The following is a 17,804-nucleotide window of genomic DNA, read 5'->3' as shown; positions in this document are numbered from 1 at the left end:
AGATCGAACCCAGGGCTTTGTATGTGCTGGGCAAGTATTCTATCAACTGTAATACAGCCTTAGACACTAAATCCATAATTTGACATTGCGTTGAAATATCCAGTGAGTGTTGAGCCATGTATGGTGGCTCATGACTGGGAGGCAAAGGCTGAGTTTTACCACAAGTTAGAGCACAGCCTGGTCGACATAGCAGGTTCCAGGCCAGCCATCACAACATAGCAAGACCCTGTCTCAAAACAAACATGCGATTTTTTTTTAAAGTGAGCATTTGGGTGACCTGGTAGTGTCAGCCTGTAATTCTAGCTACCTGGGGGTTGAAGCAGCAGGAATGCAAATTCAGTGTTTGCTTGGGCTACAGAGAGTGGGCTCAAACAGCCTGGAAAACTTAATGAGACCCTGTGTTGTGGTTTGAATAAGAATGTTCCCGCAGCCGGGCGGTGGTGGCGCACGCCTTTAATCCCAGCACTTGGGAGGCAGAGCCAGGCGGATCTCTGTGAGTTCGAGGCCAGCCTGGGCTACCAAGTGAGTTCCAGGAGAGGCGCAAAGCTACACAGAGAAACCCTGTCTTGAAAAACCTAAAAAAAAAAAAAAAAAAAGAAAGAATGTTCCCGTAGGCTCATTTTTTGAATGATGGTACTACTTGAGAAGGATTGGGAGGTATGGCCTTGTTGGAGGAAGTCTGTCCCTGGCAGTGGCCTTTGAGGTTTCTTTTTTTTTTTTTTTCCTCTTTTAAAGATTTATTTTATTTATTATGTATACAGTGTTCTGTCTGCATATATTCCTACACTCCAGAAGAGGGCACCAGATCTCATTACAGATGGTTGTGAGCCACCATGTGGTTGCTGGGAATTGAACTCACGACCTCTGGAAGAGCTGCCACTGTTCTTAACCTCTGAGCCATCTCTCCAGCCCGGCCTTTGAGGTTTCAAAAGCCTAAACCAGGCTCAGTGTTGCCCTCTCTTCCTGCTGCCTGCAGGTCGGGTTGTAGAACTCTCAGCTCCTTCTCCAGCACCATGTCTGCCTGCACGCCACCACGCTCCCCACCATGATGACAATGGACTGAATCTCTGAAACTGTAACCCAGCCCCAATGAAAAGCTTTATTTCATGAGCTGCAGTGGTCGTGGTGTCTCTTCACAGCACTAGAACACTGGCTTTTCAAAAGACACTCATTTCAAAATAAACAATAAAAGAGATGGAACTCAGTGTTAGAATGGTTGTCTGGCAGGCTTAAGGCCATAGGTGGAAAGCCTTTGTACAAAATAAGAAAAGTGAGAGCTGGAGAGATGGCTCCGAGGTTAAGAGCACTGACTGCTCTTCCAGAGGTCCTGAGTTCAATTCCCAGCACCCACATGGTGGCTCACAACCATCTATAATGAGATCTGGTGCCCTCTTCTTGCCTGCAAGGATACATGCAGGCAGAACACTGTACACAAAATAAATAAATCTTTTTAAAAAAAAGAAAAGTGAATATTTACATTTTAAAGAAATAGTGTGTGCATGCACACGTGTGTGAGAGTGTGTGTGTGTGTGTGTGTGAGTGTGTGTGTGTGTGTGTCTGTGTTTGTGCATACATGCCCACGCCCCTGAGCCAGCACAACAGCACAGGTGTGGGGGTCAGAGGACAACCCTTGGGAGTCAGATGTCCCTTTCTACCATGTGGGTCCCAGGAAGATGGAACCCAGGTCTCCAGGCTTTGCCCTCTGAGACACCTCAGTGGCCATTTGCTTTTCTTTTTGTCTTGTTTTGTTTTGTTTGGTTTGCTTTTTTGTTTTTCCAGACAGGGTTTCTCTGTGTAGCTTTGGTGCCTGTCCTGGATCTTGCTCTGTAGACCAGGCTGGCCTCGAACTCACAGAGGTCTGCCTGGCTCTGCCTCCCGAGTGCTGGGATTAAAGGCGTGCGCCACCACAGCCAGCTCATTTGCTTCTTTTATTTCTGCTATTATTTCAGTGCTGAGACTGGAACACGGGGCCCTCCACATGCTGAGCAAACTCTCTACCACTGAGCTAGAACTGCAGGTCTGGGCCACCACATTCAGTCCCTGGTAAAACAGAAGGACTCTTAGTCTGGCCGGATAGTTCAGTGGGTAACACCGCCAAACCCGACTGAGGACCCGAGTGCAACCTTTAGGACCCACGTGGAGGAATGAGAGAATGGATTCCCTCAAGTTGTCCTCTGGACCTCCTCAGTGTGTTGTGGTTGTAATCTAATTGTACTGAAATGTGATTTTGATTGTATGTTAATAAATAAAGTTGCCTGGGGGTCAGAGCTATTAGAGCCATAGACAGAGTGTGGCAGTGGTGGCACACGCCTTTAACCCCATAGATCTCTGTGTGTTCAGGGATAAAGCCAGCATTGGAGACATACGCCTTTAAGACCTGGGCGGGGGGGGGGGGGGGGGGGGGGGGCGGTACATACAGACAGTGACGAGGCAGTCACGTGTTTGGGTTTACAACCAATGAGAAGGCAGAATGACTGGAAAATTGACTTACACACAGGAAGTAGCTCTCTTTCGGGAAGCTGGGACACCGCAGGTGGAAGGGTGAGATTTTAGCTCTGAGCTCTGACCTCTCGGCTTTCTCTTTTACATTGTTTCTGTGTTTCTTATTTAATAAGATGGCTGGTTACATCTACAGTGTGTCAAGCGATTATGCACACCTCCTCCACACACACAAAAATAAATAAGCAAATTTAAAAAAATTTTAAAATAAAGATTCTTTCTTTAAATGTAACCAAAGTATCGTTATTACCCATAACTAGTAATAATTCCTTAATATTCTCAACTTGTCAGTCAATAACCATACTTCTGTTAATGTCTTTGACCTTTTTTAAAAGGATAATTTATTTAATTTTATTTTATGTGCATTGGTGTGAGGGTGTATGATCCCCTGGAACTAGAGTTACAGGTCATTGTGAGCCACCATGTGGGTGCTGGGAATTGAACCCAGGACCTCTGGAAGAGCAGTCAGTGCTCTTAACCCCTGAGCCATCTCTCCAGCCCAGTGTCTTTGACTTTTAACTTGGGACTTGGAATCAGATTTCAATCAATCTGTTTCTTAAATCTCCTTAAGTCTAGAGTTTCTCTCTTCTTTTAAACTTTTTTTTTATGGTTCATATGTACAAAGAATCCATCAATTGTAGTTTTTTGTTTGTTTGTTTTTGTAGTTTTCAGCGTTTATTTTGAAATGGCGGGGAACTTCCTTCAGAACCTGTGACAGATCAGGGTGACACATAGTCACACTGTGAAGCAATTCGGCTTTTCACCTTAGGAGAACTTTCTCCCGGCTTTAAGCTCGGGGCCAAAGTCACCTGCAGAAGACACAAGCAAATAAAAAAAAAATATGATGAAACACTTAGGCCTTAATTTCAGCAAGTAATTCTTCTTCCCTCCCAAAGAGACATTTTGAAATACTTGGGTATAAAGGAAACCCAGTACTCAAACACTGACATTGAAAAGACACTACACTATAATAGTCTCTTAAAATGTACATCCACACCCTGATTGACTGATTATTTTTTTATTTTTTAAAAAATTATTTATTTATTTATTTTATTTTTACTTTTAATATTTTGCCTGGACATATGTCTATACATAATGTGCATGTGTGGTCCTGGGTGGAGGCCATATGGAAGCATTGGGCCCCCCTAGAACTGGAGTCATGGACAGTTGTGAGCTGCCATGTGGGTGCTGGGAATTGAACCTGGGTTCTCTGGAAGAACAGCCAGTGCTCTTAACCATTGAGTCATCTCTCCAGCCCCCTGTACTGATTTCTAGAAACCTGATTTCTAGTGAATATGACTTTATCTGGAAGAGTCTTGGTAGTTATACTTAAAGACTACCCACCACATGGGAGGCTGAGCCAGCCTTGGCTACATAGGGATTCTCTCTCTCTCTCTCTCTCTCTCTCTCTCTCTTAGAAACATTCGGCTGGAGAGATGACTTAGTAGTTAAGAGTATAAACTGCTCTTCCAGAATCCAAGCTGAATTTGATTCAGCTTGTATTCAAGGCAGACACCTGGCTCTCAGCCTTCTGGCCTCCAGAGCTGGGAAAGCCTAACTTCAGTCGCCAAGATGTGATAAGCAGTTACATCAGAATAGGGAACTCAGACAGCACACACTCCACCCACAGCTGGGGAAGGAGTTTTAGGGAAGCAGGGTCCCTGAATTCACACATCTCCTCCCACCACCCATTACTAGGTAGCCCCACTGGGAATCGCACTTCCTGCCCTGGTCACTGATAAAATGGAACGCCAACTTATGCAAGCGCCAGTGTAGGCGGCGCCAAAGGATGTGAGAGCCCCCGAGATGACCCTAGACCAGCCTGGCAGGTTTCAAGACCTTTCCATGCTTTCTTCCTGCTCAGTACGGTGTCCTCTCAGCCAGGGCAACAAGTGGACTGGCCAGGTCTGCCATCATTGGCTTCCTCAGTCACTGAAGATAAATTGGCTGTGTGTTTTCTGCATTCCACATGTTGGGCTCTGGAGGTTCTGGTAAGCCACATAAGAAAAGCATCATTACATCCCTGCGTGGTGTGCACACGTGTGTGGGCGTGTGAGTGTGTGTGGGGGCGGTAGAATTGTTCGTGGAAGAGGCACAGCCTAAAGGCGATTCCCAGAAGACTCTGGAGTTGAGGGATGTGATACCTCCTAAGCGCCCTGTACAGGAAAGCTTCTTAAACTTTTCTCAGCCAGACATGGTGGCACATGCTTTTAATACCAGCCCTTGGGAGGCTGAGGTGGTGGGCAGTTTCTGTGAGTTCAAGTCCAGCCAGAGCTACATAATGAGACCCTGCCTCAAAAAACAAACATTCAAAAACTAGTTCCTTCTTTTCTTCCGCTGGAGATTCTAACAGTTCTCTCCATCCTCCTAAGCTCTTCATGTAATCCAAGGTATCAACTTCAATTTCCTAACTCCCATTAAGTTCATAACTAATAAAATAATTTGTCCTATGACTCCTTGGCTCATTTTTCCTATTATCTCTGGTGGATCTACCACACTTAGGAAATATTATCTTAGACTACTGTAGTGGTGGTTTGAAGGAGAATGGCTAATATGTTAAAATGTTTGGTCCCCAGTTGGCTGAACTGTTTGGGAAGGATTAGGAGGTGTGGCCTTGTTGGAGGAGGTGTGTCACTGGGAGGTGAGGCTTTGAGGTTTCAAACTCATGCTAGGCCCATGACTCTCTCTCTGCCTGTAACTTGCAGATCAGATGTGAGCTCTCAGCTGCTTCTCCTGCATCCTGCTCACCTGCCCGCTGCTACCTTCTCTCCCTTGAGGATCACAGACTCACTCTCAGAAACTGTAGGCAAACACCCAACTAAATGATTTCTTCCATAAGTTGCCTCAGTCATGGCGTCTCTTCACAGTAATAGAATCATAACTAAGACAACTAACTACTCACCCCACTGAAAATCCTAAGCTGGACGTGAATTTATAGTAATCCTTCTGCCTCAGCCCACCAAGTGCTGGAACTAGAGGCATGAGCTAGCATGTACAGCTCCTGTTGCTTTTTATTATTGTTAGGTATGCTCATGGACTATTTCCCTGCTACATTCTCCTCCAGACATTGTGTGTCTATTGAGATGTCCCAAAGCACCAAGAAAAATACCTCAGGGATGCATTCACTAAGTATTTTGGTGTTTTTGTTGTTGTTGTTGTTTTTAGACAGGGTCTGGCTGTGTAGTCCTAGCTGTCCTAGAACTAACTATATAGACCTGGCTGGCCTTGAACTCACAGAGATTCTCTTGCCTAAGCTTCCTGAACCCTGGGGTTAAAGGGCCATACCACCAAGCCCAGCTCATTCACTAAATGTGAGAGTCTGTGGGAGTCCATCTCCGACCTGCTCCTACCTTTCAAAGGGTTTTTGGGTGGAGGAGAGAGAAATGAGGAAATATTAGGTAGAAAGATACACCTCGACAATGAAGAGAAAGACAGAGATCCAAGATAGCTTCGGGAGGGCCTGGGTCGATAACCAGTCGCCCAGAGGTTTAGTCAAAAGGGCTTTTTATAATATGCTGAGGAGAGAAGCAAAAAACCTCTCCCTTGCAAGATCAAAGCACACTGTACAGCCAAGTGTAGACCCTTGAAAACACCTGGTAACCATGCCTGTGGTCAAATCATCCCCTTATGCAGCCCTGCTGAGTAAAGCAAGCTCAGATTCTCTGACTCTGAGTAAGGTCTCACTACATAGCCTCCGTGGGTCTCCACAACTAAGCAGTTTTGAAGCTTCTATTTTGTCCCAGCACTGGAATTCTTACCTAACATTAAAAGAAGCTGGGGGGTTGAAAGATGATTCACAGGTTCAGCTACAGGGGATCAGATGCCCTCTGCTGGCCTCCATGGGCACTTGCACTCATGTGCGCATATCCAGACACACACACACACACACACACACACACACACACACACTTCAAAATAGTGGAAATAAAAAAAGTTTGACACAGTTTCATTATGTAGCCCGGGCTGATCTGGAACTCCCAGAGATCATATGCATCTGCCTCCTGAAGACTAAAATTGAAGGAGTGTGCCACAATGTCCTGTTCTAAATATTCATTTTAAAATTTCTTTTTAATTGTGTGTGTCTGTGCCTGTGTGTGTCTCTGTGTGGGTGTGTGCATGTAACTGCAGGGGAAGGTCAGAGGTATTGGAACTCCCAAAGCCGGAGTTGGAGGAGGTCATGAAGCCACCAAGTGGTGTGCTGGGAACTGAACCTGGATCCTCTGCACTAACTTCGGTACTTGTTTCTGATCTCTGTCAGCTCCTTCACAAATGTGATGTACATACATACACTCAGGCACACACTCATACACATACAATAAATAAAACTTAACAAATCCTTCAAAAAAATTACTAGCCAGGCGGTGGTGGCACATGCCATTAATCCCAGCACTCAGGAGGCAGAGGCAGGCAGATCTTTGTGAGTTCGAGGCCAGCCTGGTCTACACAGAGAGATCCAGGAAAGGTGCAAAGCTACACAGAGAAACCCTGTCTCAAAAAAACCAAAAAAAAAAAAAAATTACTTATAAGGTCCTTATTTTATGCCTCATCTGCCAAGCACATAGAATTTATCTTTAAAGAGCTTCCGGAGGAGCGCGGAAACTAGATTTAAGTCTTTGGTGGCTTCATTTATCTATTAGAAATGATGGGACTAACCAGGGGTGGGATGCTAGAAAAGTAGCAGAAGATTGACACTGAAAAAGAGAGGCAGGCAGAACTGCCCAGGAAGAAGAACCTTCTGATTAACCCAAGAAATGTGAACTGTAGCCTAGAGCAGAGAGGACAAAAGCCCACCGAGACCAGGGACATAAAGGAAGGAGACCAACCAGATGTCAGGTGGGGACTGTGGCAAACCCCAGAACTCAGGTCCCGGGTAGGGTGGGCTGATGGCTGCTCTCGGCTCCTGTGGGCTGTTGCTGTGTGGGAATACTGATCCAGTGTGGCGGATCTTCCAATTTTCTGAGAAGGTAGACACGGTGCAGCGGCTCATGCTTGCAACCCTGGAGCTGAGGAGTCTGGGGCAGGAAGAAGATTGCCATGAGTTTGAGGTACAGTGGAGTCCAGGTCAGCTTTAACTATCAAAAAAGATGGTGTCCGCCGGGCGGTGGCGGCGCATGCCTTTAATCCCAGCACTCGGGAGGCAGAGGCAGGCGGATCTTTGTGAGTTCGAGGCCAGCCTGGTCTCCAAAGCGAGTTCCAGGAAAGGCGCAAAGCTACACAGAGAAACCCTGTCTCGAAAAACCAAAAAAAAAAAAAAAAAGATGGTGTCTCCAAACTGAAAAAAACCTGTTGTGGGTTCTTTTCGAGTTTTTATTTTTTTCCGAGACAGGGTTTCGCTGTGTATGTCACTGCCGCCAGGCTGTTGTGGGATGTTTCGATCACACTGTTACTCCCAAAATTGCCAATAAATTTCACTTTGAGTCAGATGGCAGAGCTAGCTAATAGCTGACCAAATTCAGCCATAGAGGTTTTGGAGGACCAAGGACATAGAGAGAGACACAGTAAATGGTAGGATGGGGCTTAGAAAGATTCTCAGCCTTTTCGGATCAAGGAAGGAGAGAGAGGCAGTCGCTGGTTGCTTCTTTGCCACTTCTCTGTTCATTCAGGTTCTTACCCCAATATCTGACCCCTGAGTTTTTTCTTTTTTTCTTTTTTGTTTTTTTGAGACAAGGTTTCTCTGTGTAGCTTTGGTACCTTTCCTGGATCTTGCTCTGTAGCCCAGGCTGGCCTCGAAGTCACAGAGATCTGCCTGGCTCTGCCTCCCGAGTGCTGGGATTAAAGGCGTGCGCCACCACCGCCCGGCTCGCCTGGGAAATCTTAAAGGGGAAATTAATTTAAAAAAAAACAAACAAAAACATTTTCCCCATGTTAAGAATGGGGAACAATATTAAGATGCATGAAAAAAAAAAAAATGCAAGCCGGGCGGTGGTGGTGGTGGCGGCGGCGGCGGCGGCGGCGGCGGCGGCGGCGGCGCACGCCTTTAATCCCAGCACTCGGGAGGCAGAAGCAGGCGGATCTCTGTGACTTCGAGGCCAGCCTGGGCTACCAAGTGAGCTCCAGGAAAGGCACAAAGCTACACAGAGAAACCCTGTCTTGAAAAACCAAAAAAAAAAAAAAAAGATGCATGGAGTTAGGTCTCTGTATGCTTCAACAATTGATACTTTGAAAATTAAATGAATGGATTATCAGCTTAGCTGGGATTGACATAATGTCGATTATAATCATTATCAGTTTGGGTATTTCACGTTCTATCTTTTAAAAAGTGGTTTGATATCGATGCCAAATACAAAAAAAAAAAATGTATAAGATGCAATCTTTAGAAAGACCTACTAATGAAACACAGACAGAGGAGATTAGAGCAGAACCTACCACACCATTGCATTATGAAACCAAAGAGGAGCAGCCCAAGGTTATCAGAAAATCAACCTTAATTTATCCAGTTATCATACAAGAACAACCACCAGATGATAGACATCCCCAAGGCTATGCAGAACTTAACTGGAATCCTGGAGAAATGTTAGATTTGAAGAGATTTAAGGAAGCAGTAGTTTCATATGGTATGCATTTACCCTTTGTGAAGTAGATGTTAAATTAATGTTAAATTCATGAGAAACTCAGAACAGAATTATTCCACAAGACTGAAAAGATTTAGCTACAGCAGTATTGGAAGCTGGTCCTCAGTTATAATGGAAAACATGGTGGAGAGAGGAAGCTAGAGTCAGAGAACCATGAAGTAGGGCTAGAGGTACGGAAATTTCCCAAGAACAGCTTCTCAGTGAAGGTGAGTATGCCGATTTGCAAAGACAAATTACATGTGATGATCACACCTTGGCTCTGTGCCATACAGCAGCTTTGAATGCTTGGGTCAGGGTTGAAGAATTAGGAAAGAGGACTGAGTCATTTACTAAAATGATACAAGACCCAAAACAAGCCTTCACTGATTTTTTTAATAAAGATTGACTTCAGTTGCAAGTAGAATGATATCAGATCCAGAATATAGACAAATATTAATTGAATCTTTGGCTTTTGAAAATGCTAATTCAGAATGCAAAAGGAGGATCAGGCCTTTAAAGGGAAGAAAAACACCCATAGATGAATGGATTAGAAATACAGCTGTTATTGGATCTCACACTTATGATACTTGGATAAGAGAAGTGATTCCTAAAAATTTTAAGAAAAATCAAAAGGTTAGATGTTTTAATTGTGGCAAACCAGGTCATTTGAAAAGGGATGTAGGCAAGGCATTCCTAGAAGCAATGTTTTTTTCTAGAGATAATCCAAACAGAAGGCCCCAGAATATGTAGAAGGTATGGCAAAGGCTGGCATTGGACTAATGAATGCAGATCAACACAGGACAGGCAAGATAACCCTTTGCTATTAGGAATGCCTTAGGGGGCCTCTTGCTGGCTCCCACATCAAATTTGGTTCAACTGTTCCCTGTCAGCTCTGGGGAAACTCCTCCACAGAGGAATTCGAAGACTTAATGCCTGTTGTGAAAAACCATACTGCTCTGGATGACAGAACAGCTTCAGTAGATAAAACAAAAATTTCAGGATAGACCATAAAACAGCAATTTTAGCAAACTTCTACAAATGATCAAAGAGCAAAGCTAAAAATACAAATAAATGCCATTGTGGTTGAAGGTTTACTAGATACAGGTGCAGGTGTAACAATACTTTCACCAAAATCTTGGCATCCAGATTCAGGAGGTAAATATTCAGCTTCTAGGGACTGGAACTTTATCTCAGATAAAAACAGTGCAAGATGGGTTGAGTATATAGGGCCAGAAGGACAGGTAGGAAAATTAAAGCCATAAGATAGCAATGAATTTATGGGGACATGATTTATTACAACAATGGAAAACACAGATTAACATTCCTCCAATCTCAGAAACAAACCATAAACTAATGTACACTTCTGAGGGAAATATTAAAAGGTATTATCAAGAACAGTCACTGACCATTCAGGTTGTACATAAGCAGGGCACAGCAGCTGTTGGTCTTTCAAAGGTACCAACAGTCCTACCTTTAAAATGGTTAACTGACGAATGTATGTAGGTGGAAAAATGACCTATGACATCAGAAAAATTACAGGCACTGGAACAGCTGATACAGGAGCAGCTAAATTCTCAACATATTAAAGAATCAACCAGACCTTGGAATTCTCCTGTATTTGTCATTAAAAAGAAATCTGGAGCCGGGCGGTGGTGGCGCACGCCTTTAATCCCAGCACTCGGGAGGCAGAGCCAGGCGGATCTCTGTGAGTTCGAGGCCAGCCTGGGCTACCAAGTGAGTTCCAGGAAAGGCGCAAAGCAAAGCTACACAGAGAAACCCTGTCTCGAAAAAAACCAAAAAAAAAAAAAAAAAAAAAAAAGAAATCTGGAAAAGGGAAAATGGTAACAGATCTAAGAGCTATTCATAAGGTGATCCAGCCAATGGGTTTTTTACAACCATGGAATTCCCTTGCCTTCTCTATTACCTAAATGATGGTCTATTATAATGATTGATTTAAACAAAATGCTTTCTTACTATGTAGTAGGACAGGCCCATACGGTAAAGGAAATTGGCTCAAACCAGTTGCTAAGGCATGAACATAACATACTTCCTTATAGCCAACTTGGAGTCTGCCTGAGGGCCTAGCAACAAGTGCTGTCAGAGTTCCTGGCCACTGTCAGAGTTCCAGATGGTGCTCAGCCACTGAGGAGGGATGACCACAAAATGCCACCAGATTGGGACACAGGTTGGGTGCTGGGAGGAGGGTATATAAGGCCTTCCCCGTTGTTGAATAAACAAGTTTGCTGTTTGCCTGCAACTGACTCCTGGTGTCTGTGTTGTTGACACTACACCCTCTCCTCCAAGGGAACCATTAGTATCCAGCAACATTACTATACCTTTACAAGAACAGGATAGAGAAAAATTTGCCTTCCCAGCCTCTTAAAAGGGATCAGTGGAAAGTTCTTCCACAAGGATTGTTAAACAGTCCCACCTTGTGTAAATATTTTGTTCAACAGCCACTGGAAATAATTAATAAACAGTTTCCTCAACCTATAATTTACCATTATATGGATGATATCTTACTAAGCAGATTCAGACTCAAATACCTTAAAAAAATGTTTGAAGAGGTAAAGAAAATTTTGCCTTGTTGGGGATTACAAATTGCCCCCGAAAAATACAAAGAGATTCTATTAATTACCCAGGATATAAGATAGGTTTACAAAAATTTCAACCACAGAAAGTACAAATCAGGAGAGATCAATTACAAACTTTTAATGATTTTCAAAAATTGCTGGGAGATAGCAACTGACTACGGCACACAATTGGATTGACAACTCAAGAGTTAAGTAATTTATTTTAAACTTTACCAAGCGATAAGGATTTAAATAGTCTAAGAAAAATTATCAGCTGAGACTGAGAGAAAATTGGCTTTAGTAAAAGAGAAATTAAAGGGTGCACATGTGAATTGTTTGGATCCAGAGCTTGATTGTATCCTGGTCATACTACTTTCTACTTATTCTTCTACAGGAACTCTTATACAGAGAGAAGATAATATCTTAGAATGGATAATTTTACCACACAAGCTGAGTAAAACATTAAAGGCCTATGTAGAAAAGGTTTCTGAATTGATTCTGAAAGGGAAACTGAGACTTTGTCAATTATCAGGAATAGACCCAACCAAAACTGTGGTACCTTTTGCTAATGATGAAATTGCATCATTATGGGCAGAAAATGAATATTGGCAAAGAGCTTGCAATAATTTCTTGGGAGAGATTAGCAACAGAAATCCCAAAAGCAAGAGACTTCAGTTTGTGGAAAGAATTAAATTGGATTCTTCCCCACATTGTATGGGAAAAACCTATTTCTGGACCCCCTACATTTTATACTCATGAAGATAAATCAGGAAAAGCAGGTTATAAGTCAGTAAATTTAAGTAAAACAGCTCAAAACCCTTATAATTCTGTTCAAAAGTCAGAATTATATACTATTCTCATGGTATTATTAGATTTTCCCAAGAAAATTTTCATAAGAAACATGTTAACAGTAAAGGTTTGAAGAAAGATTTTTCTATCACTTGGCAACAAGCCAAGGTAATTATAAGGAAATGTCCTACTTGTACTTTGTATAAACAAACTCCTTTATCTGTAGGAAGTAACCCAAAGAGTACTCAAAGAAATGACATTTGGCAAATGGATATGTTTCATTTTGCAGAGATTTGAAAATTAAAGTATGTGCACCATACCGTAAATATATATTCAGGATTTCAATGGGCAACTGCTTGAGTTCTGAAAAGGCTGATTCTGTAATCACACATTTATAGAAGTTATGGCCATTATGGGGCTATCTATACAAATTAAGACTGACAATACTCCAGCATATGCCTCTAGCAAAATGAAACAGTTTTTTGCATTTTACATTTTCTGTGTATTACCATGTAAAGCATATTACAGGTATACCATACAATCCTACAAGACAAGCATTTATAGAAAGATATAATCGTACTTTAAAAGATATGCATGATAAACAGGAAGGGGTAATAGAGACCCCCAGAGACAGATTACACAATGCTTTATTACTTTTAAATTTTTTAAATGCTAATGAGAAAGGAACAACAGCTGAAGACAGACAATGGATAATAGGAAAAAAAAAAAACCCTGCTAAATTAAATCAGCCTGCATACTTTAAGGATGTGTTGACCTCAGAATGGAAACCAGGAGATGTGTTACACTAGGGAAGAGATTTTTGTTTTTGTTTCCTCAGGAGAAGAAAAGCTCTGGACACCATCAAAATTGATAAAGATCAGATTTGAACAGGAGAGACTTCTTGATTAGGAGAGGTGATAGTTCATCAAACAGTTGGCCTTTCAATCTAAACTAACTTATAAGACTAACAAAAATGCCTTTCATTTGATCAGGTGATGGAGTCAAGTGATGGAGCTGCAGTGGGAGATCCATGGAGGGTGATGGAGTCTGTGATGGAGCTGCAGTGGGAGATCCATGGAGGGTGATGGAGTCTGTGATGGAGCTGCAGTGGATACATGGAAGGTGATGGACTCTGTGATGGAGCTGCATTGGGGACCCATGGAGGGTGATGGTGTCTGTGATGGAGCTGCAGTGGATACATGGAAGGTGATGGAGTCTGTGATAGAGCTGCAGTAGGAGATCCATGGAAGGTGATGGAGTTTGTGATGGAGCTGCAGTGGGGGGGTCCATGGGGCTGATTTGGAGTTGGGAAAATGTAAGCACCTGGCACGGTGACACTCAAGGATGAAGAGTTCAGGGGAAGCCAGGGCTCTACAGGGATCCTACCTGGAAGAATTGAGGAGGGATGGAGTGAGGAAGAGAAAGAGGGAGAGAGGGAGGAAAGACTAGGGAAAGGAGGGGTGGAGGAGAGGGGGAAGAAAAAGAGGAGGTGGAGATAAGAAAGGAGATTCCAGCCAGTTAGTGACTCCACCCTTTAATTTCAGTACTTGGGAGGTGGAAGACGTGGAATTCAAGGACCTCTTCAGCTACAGAGCAAGTTCAAAACCAACCTGGGCCACTTGAGACTGGTTCTAAGAAAGAAAGAAAGAGAGAGAGAGAAAGAGAGAAAGAGGGAGGGAGGGAAGGAAGGAAGGAAGGAAGAAAGAGAGAGAGAAAGAAAGAAAAAGAGAGAGAAAGAAAGAAAGAAAGAGAGAAAGAGAGAAAGAGGGAGGGAAGGAAGGAAGGAAGAAAGAAAAAGAGAGAGAAAGAAAGAAAGAAAAAGAGAGAGAGAAAGAAAGGAAGGAAGGAAGAAAGAATGGAAGGAAGGAAGAAAGAAAGAAAGAGAGAGAGAAAGAAAGAAAGAAAAAGAGAGAGAAAGAAAGAGAGAAAGAGAGAGAGAAAGAGGGAGGGAAGGAAGGAAGAAAGAAAGAAAAAGAGAGAGAGAAAGAAAGAAAGAAAGAAAGAAAGAAAGAAAGAAAGAAAGAAAGAAAGAAAGGAAGAAAGAATGGAAGGAAGGAAGGAAGGAAGGAAGGAAGAAAGAAAGAAAGAAAGAAAGAAAGAAAGAAAGAAAGAAAGAAAGAAAGAAAGAAAGAAAGAAAAAGGGTGGTGGTGTGGACATGGCTCAATGGTTAAGAGCATCTCCTGTCCTTCCTTCCAGAGGACCCAGGTTCATCAACCACCTGTGATTCCAGCTCAGAGGATCCAACACCCTCTTCTGGCTTCCATGAGCACTGACACATAAGTAAAATAATCAAATAAATCTTTATTTAAAAATGTGTGTGTGTGTGTGTGTGTGTGTGTGTGTGTGTGTGTGTGTGTGTGTGTTTTCCCGGCCTGCACCACCACATCCCGCTCAAATCTAGCTTTCATCAGCAAGTAGAAGAATGAACTTGCGCATTCTTTCAATTCACTCCCCTCCCGACCCTTCCTAAATTGGGAAAGGCGCAGGGCAGATGGACACTCTCTCAAGCCAAAGGACCGGAAGGACATTTTAGCAGTTTTTCAAGCAGTCTCATTTTGCCCGTGATTATTTTAGAAATCAACTCCTTAAGCAACCACCCCATGCCTCGCTCACCCCCACTAACACACTAGACCGTGATGTTTGGTGCTTCTGAGCCACCCTTGGGAAACGGAGCCAAATGTAACTAAGTAGCAAAAAGTAACTAAGTTCTGCTTCCCAGCAGAGCACGGACCGGCTCCTACGGAAGGGGCTGCCTCATGGAGACAGAAGGGGAAAGGTACAATGCTCGTACAATCTGAGCATCTCTTGAGAAGGATTGGCAATAGAAATAGAGCCCAGAGTTTTGCACACCCTCTCTGAGCTACACCTTCAGCCCAGGAAGAATGTTTCTGATTCCTGAAGGACGTCATGTTTTAGTACTTCGTGTCTCTGCAGACCCTCCCGACTGTTGCAAGCTGTATTTCTGGGTGTGGGCACAGGACGCGGCCCTGAGAGGTTGCAGAGCACAGTCTCCTCTCTCTGGCACTGCAGGGGAGTGTCCCAGGGGACTGGGAAGGCCGGGGCAGTCAGGCAAAGGTTAGGGAGGAAAACAGTTAGGCAGAGGCCCAGAATGACTCCAGGAAATGTTTAGATTTCTCCACCAGGAGGGAGGGCAAACAAGCTTTTTTTTTTTTTTTCCCTCAAGCTTTCTGGGCAGCTCTGAGCACTCTGTAGCAGGCTGTGGGGACAAGACAAAAGCAGAAAAGAAAAATCATCCCCAGGGCTGGGTCCCGCCATTCCTCTGCAGCATGCATCCCATCGGGCCCCAGAGCTGCATCCCAGAAATGCGCACTTATGGAAAACGGCTTGCACCTCAGAGCCTGGCCAAGCCAAAGTCTTCACCCCTGCCGGGAACACGGAGCTTGTGATCCAGGTTGCTGAGGAAGAGAAAGGACCTGCTCCAGGCTATCATTTCCTGGCTGAAGTTTCTCTTGTGGGGGTTAGCGTCTGCATCCCAGGGTGATGAGGTTGGAGGCCCAGCCGCTGGGGGAGTGGTAGTGTTCAGATAGGCGTCTGTGCCTCTGTGCTGGCCACCTGAGGACACGCGTCCGCTCTCCGACTGCCATGGACAACGGGTCATGCTGTCTCATCGAGGGGGACCCCATCTCCCAGGTGATGCCGCCGCTACTCATCCTGGCCTTCGTGCTTGGTGCCCTGGGCAACGGGATAGCGCTGTGTGGTTTCTGCATTCACGTGAAGGCCTGGAAGCCAAGTACTATTTACCTTTTCAACTTGGCTGTGGCTGATTTTCTCCTCATGATCAGCCTGCCCTTACGGACAGACTATTACCTCAGACACAGACACTGGATTTTTGGGGATATTCCCTGTCGCCTGGTCCTCTTCATGCTGGCCATGAATAGGGCCGGGAGCATTGTCTTCCTCACGGTGGTGGCTGCCGACAGGTATTTCAAAGTGGTCCACCCCCACCATACGATGAACGCCATATCCAGTCGGACAGCGGCCGCCGCCGCCTGCGTGCTCTGGACTTTGGTCATCCTGGGGACTGTGTATCTTCTCATGGAGAGTCACCTGTGTGCGCAGGAGACGGGGTCATCTTGTGAGAGCTTCATCATGGAGTCCGCCAACGGGTGGCATGACATCATGTTCCAGCTGGAGTTCTTCCTGCCGCTAGCCATCATCTTGTTTTGCTCCTTCCAAGTCGTCTGGAGCCTGAGGCAGAGGCAGCAGCTGGCCGGACAGGCTCGAATAAAGAGGGCCACCCGGTTCATCACGGTGGTGGCTGTTGTGTTCATCACGTGTTACCTGCCCAGCGTGTTGGCCAGGCTCTACTTCCTCTGGACGGTGCCCTCCAGCGCCTGTGACCCCTCTGTCCACACAGCCCTCCACGTCACCCTCAGCTTCACCTACCTGAACAGCATGCTGGATCCTCTCGTCTATTATTTCTCAAGCCCCTCCTACTCCAAATTCTATACCAAGCTCACAATCTGCGGTCTGAGACCCAAACGCCCAGGGCGCTCGAAGACACAGAGGCCAGAAGAGATGCCAATTTCCACCCTCTGTCGTAAGTGTTCCATCGATGGGGCAAACAGCTCCCTAAAGGCCATCAGACAGACAGTGGGATCTCCAAGTGTGTTCAACGGCACTAAGACAAACAGCCCAAGAGCCAGGCAGAAGGATGGGCAACTGTGAGTTAAATGGATGGGGGGGGGGGGGACTTCAACAATGTCACCACCCTGTCTCAGCGGTGTCTGTCTGTCCGTCACTCAGATGGAAATGAAATCCACATCATTCCACCTTTTCTAGAAGGTGCTTGAAGTGGGTTGGTTGTGTGCCAGAACTCTGATTGCTATGGTGAGGGGACGGGGTGTGTGTGTGTGTGTGTATGTGTGTGTGAAGGAAAATGTGTGTTGGGTTAGGAACTGTTCAGAGCCTGTATCATTGTACTTGGCTGAGAAAATAGGTATGAGTGTTTCTGGGTCTTGTTCTTGCTCTGAGAGAGTTAATGAACTTGATAACTTGTCAGTATTTCCTGGACTGGAAGAAAAAAAAAGTAGAAACTGGACTAAGTCAATACACTTATTTCCAGCTGAGCAGACTCTTTACATCAGGATGCTTGGTTCTGGCCGGTTTTTCATCTCCCCTGGGAGTCACCAAAAATTTCCTTTTCAGTGTTTGGACTTCTAGGTAGCCTAGGAAGACAGCAAAAAGACTCTATTCCAACCTTCCAGCTCTGCATTTTTCTGATTTTAGGTGGTTTGGTTTTGCTTTGTTTGCATTTCAAAGATGCTGAGGGACATATCTAACTGCTCTAACTTCTCCAGAGGAAGCTGAGATCCTGGGCCCTGAAGCCAGGAGTCCTTATTGGGACGCACCAGTTCAAGCATGGTTGTT

At 44.6% G+C, this 17,804-nt stretch overlaps 1 protein-coding gene and 1 long non-coding RNA gene across 2 annotated transcripts in view; one reads left to right on the top strand and one right to left on the bottom strand.

The window, feature by feature from the left end:
* Positions 1 to 2,829: 2,829 nt before the first annotated feature.
* LOC121825415 (uncharacterized) lies at positions 2,830 to 16,944 on the bottom strand. Its single transcript, XR_013047515.1, has 4 exons — positions 16,821 to 16,944; positions 7,323 to 7,511; positions 4,339 to 4,487; positions 2,830 to 3,308 (listed from the first exon to the last, which is right to left on the bottom strand). It is a non-coding gene; the product is annotated as an uncharacterized LOC121825415 (long non-coding RNA).
* Positions 15,543 to 17,804, top strand: part of Hcar1 (hydroxycarboxylic acid receptor 1) — a 2,267-nt gene continuing 5 nt past the window's right edge. Inside the window, exons 1-2 of the mRNA XM_042268274.2 lie at positions 15,543 to 17,098; positions 17,735 to 17,804. The exon at positions 17,735 to 17,804 is cut by the window's right edge and continues 5 nt beyond it. Of these exons, the coding sequence (XP_042124208.2) occupies positions 16,017 to 17,098; positions 17,735 to 17,744 (1,092 nt within the window). The 5' untranslated portion in view covers positions 15,543 to 16,016 and the 3' untranslated portion in view covers positions 17,745 to 17,804. The remainder of the gene's footprint in view (positions 17,099 to 17,734) is intronic.

The sequence above is a fragment of the Peromyscus maniculatus genome, chromosome 23 (assembly GCF_049852395.1).
Source record: "Peromyscus maniculatus bairdii isolate BWxNUB_F1_BW_parent chromosome 23, HU_Pman_BW_mat_3.1, whole genome shotgun sequence".
NCBI classification, from domain to species: domain Eukaryota; kingdom Metazoa; phylum Chordata; class Mammalia; order Rodentia; family Cricetidae; genus Peromyscus; species Peromyscus maniculatus.
The sequence above is the reverse complement of the archived record's forward strand: the minus strand, read 5'-3'. Positions and strand labels throughout refer to the sequence as shown.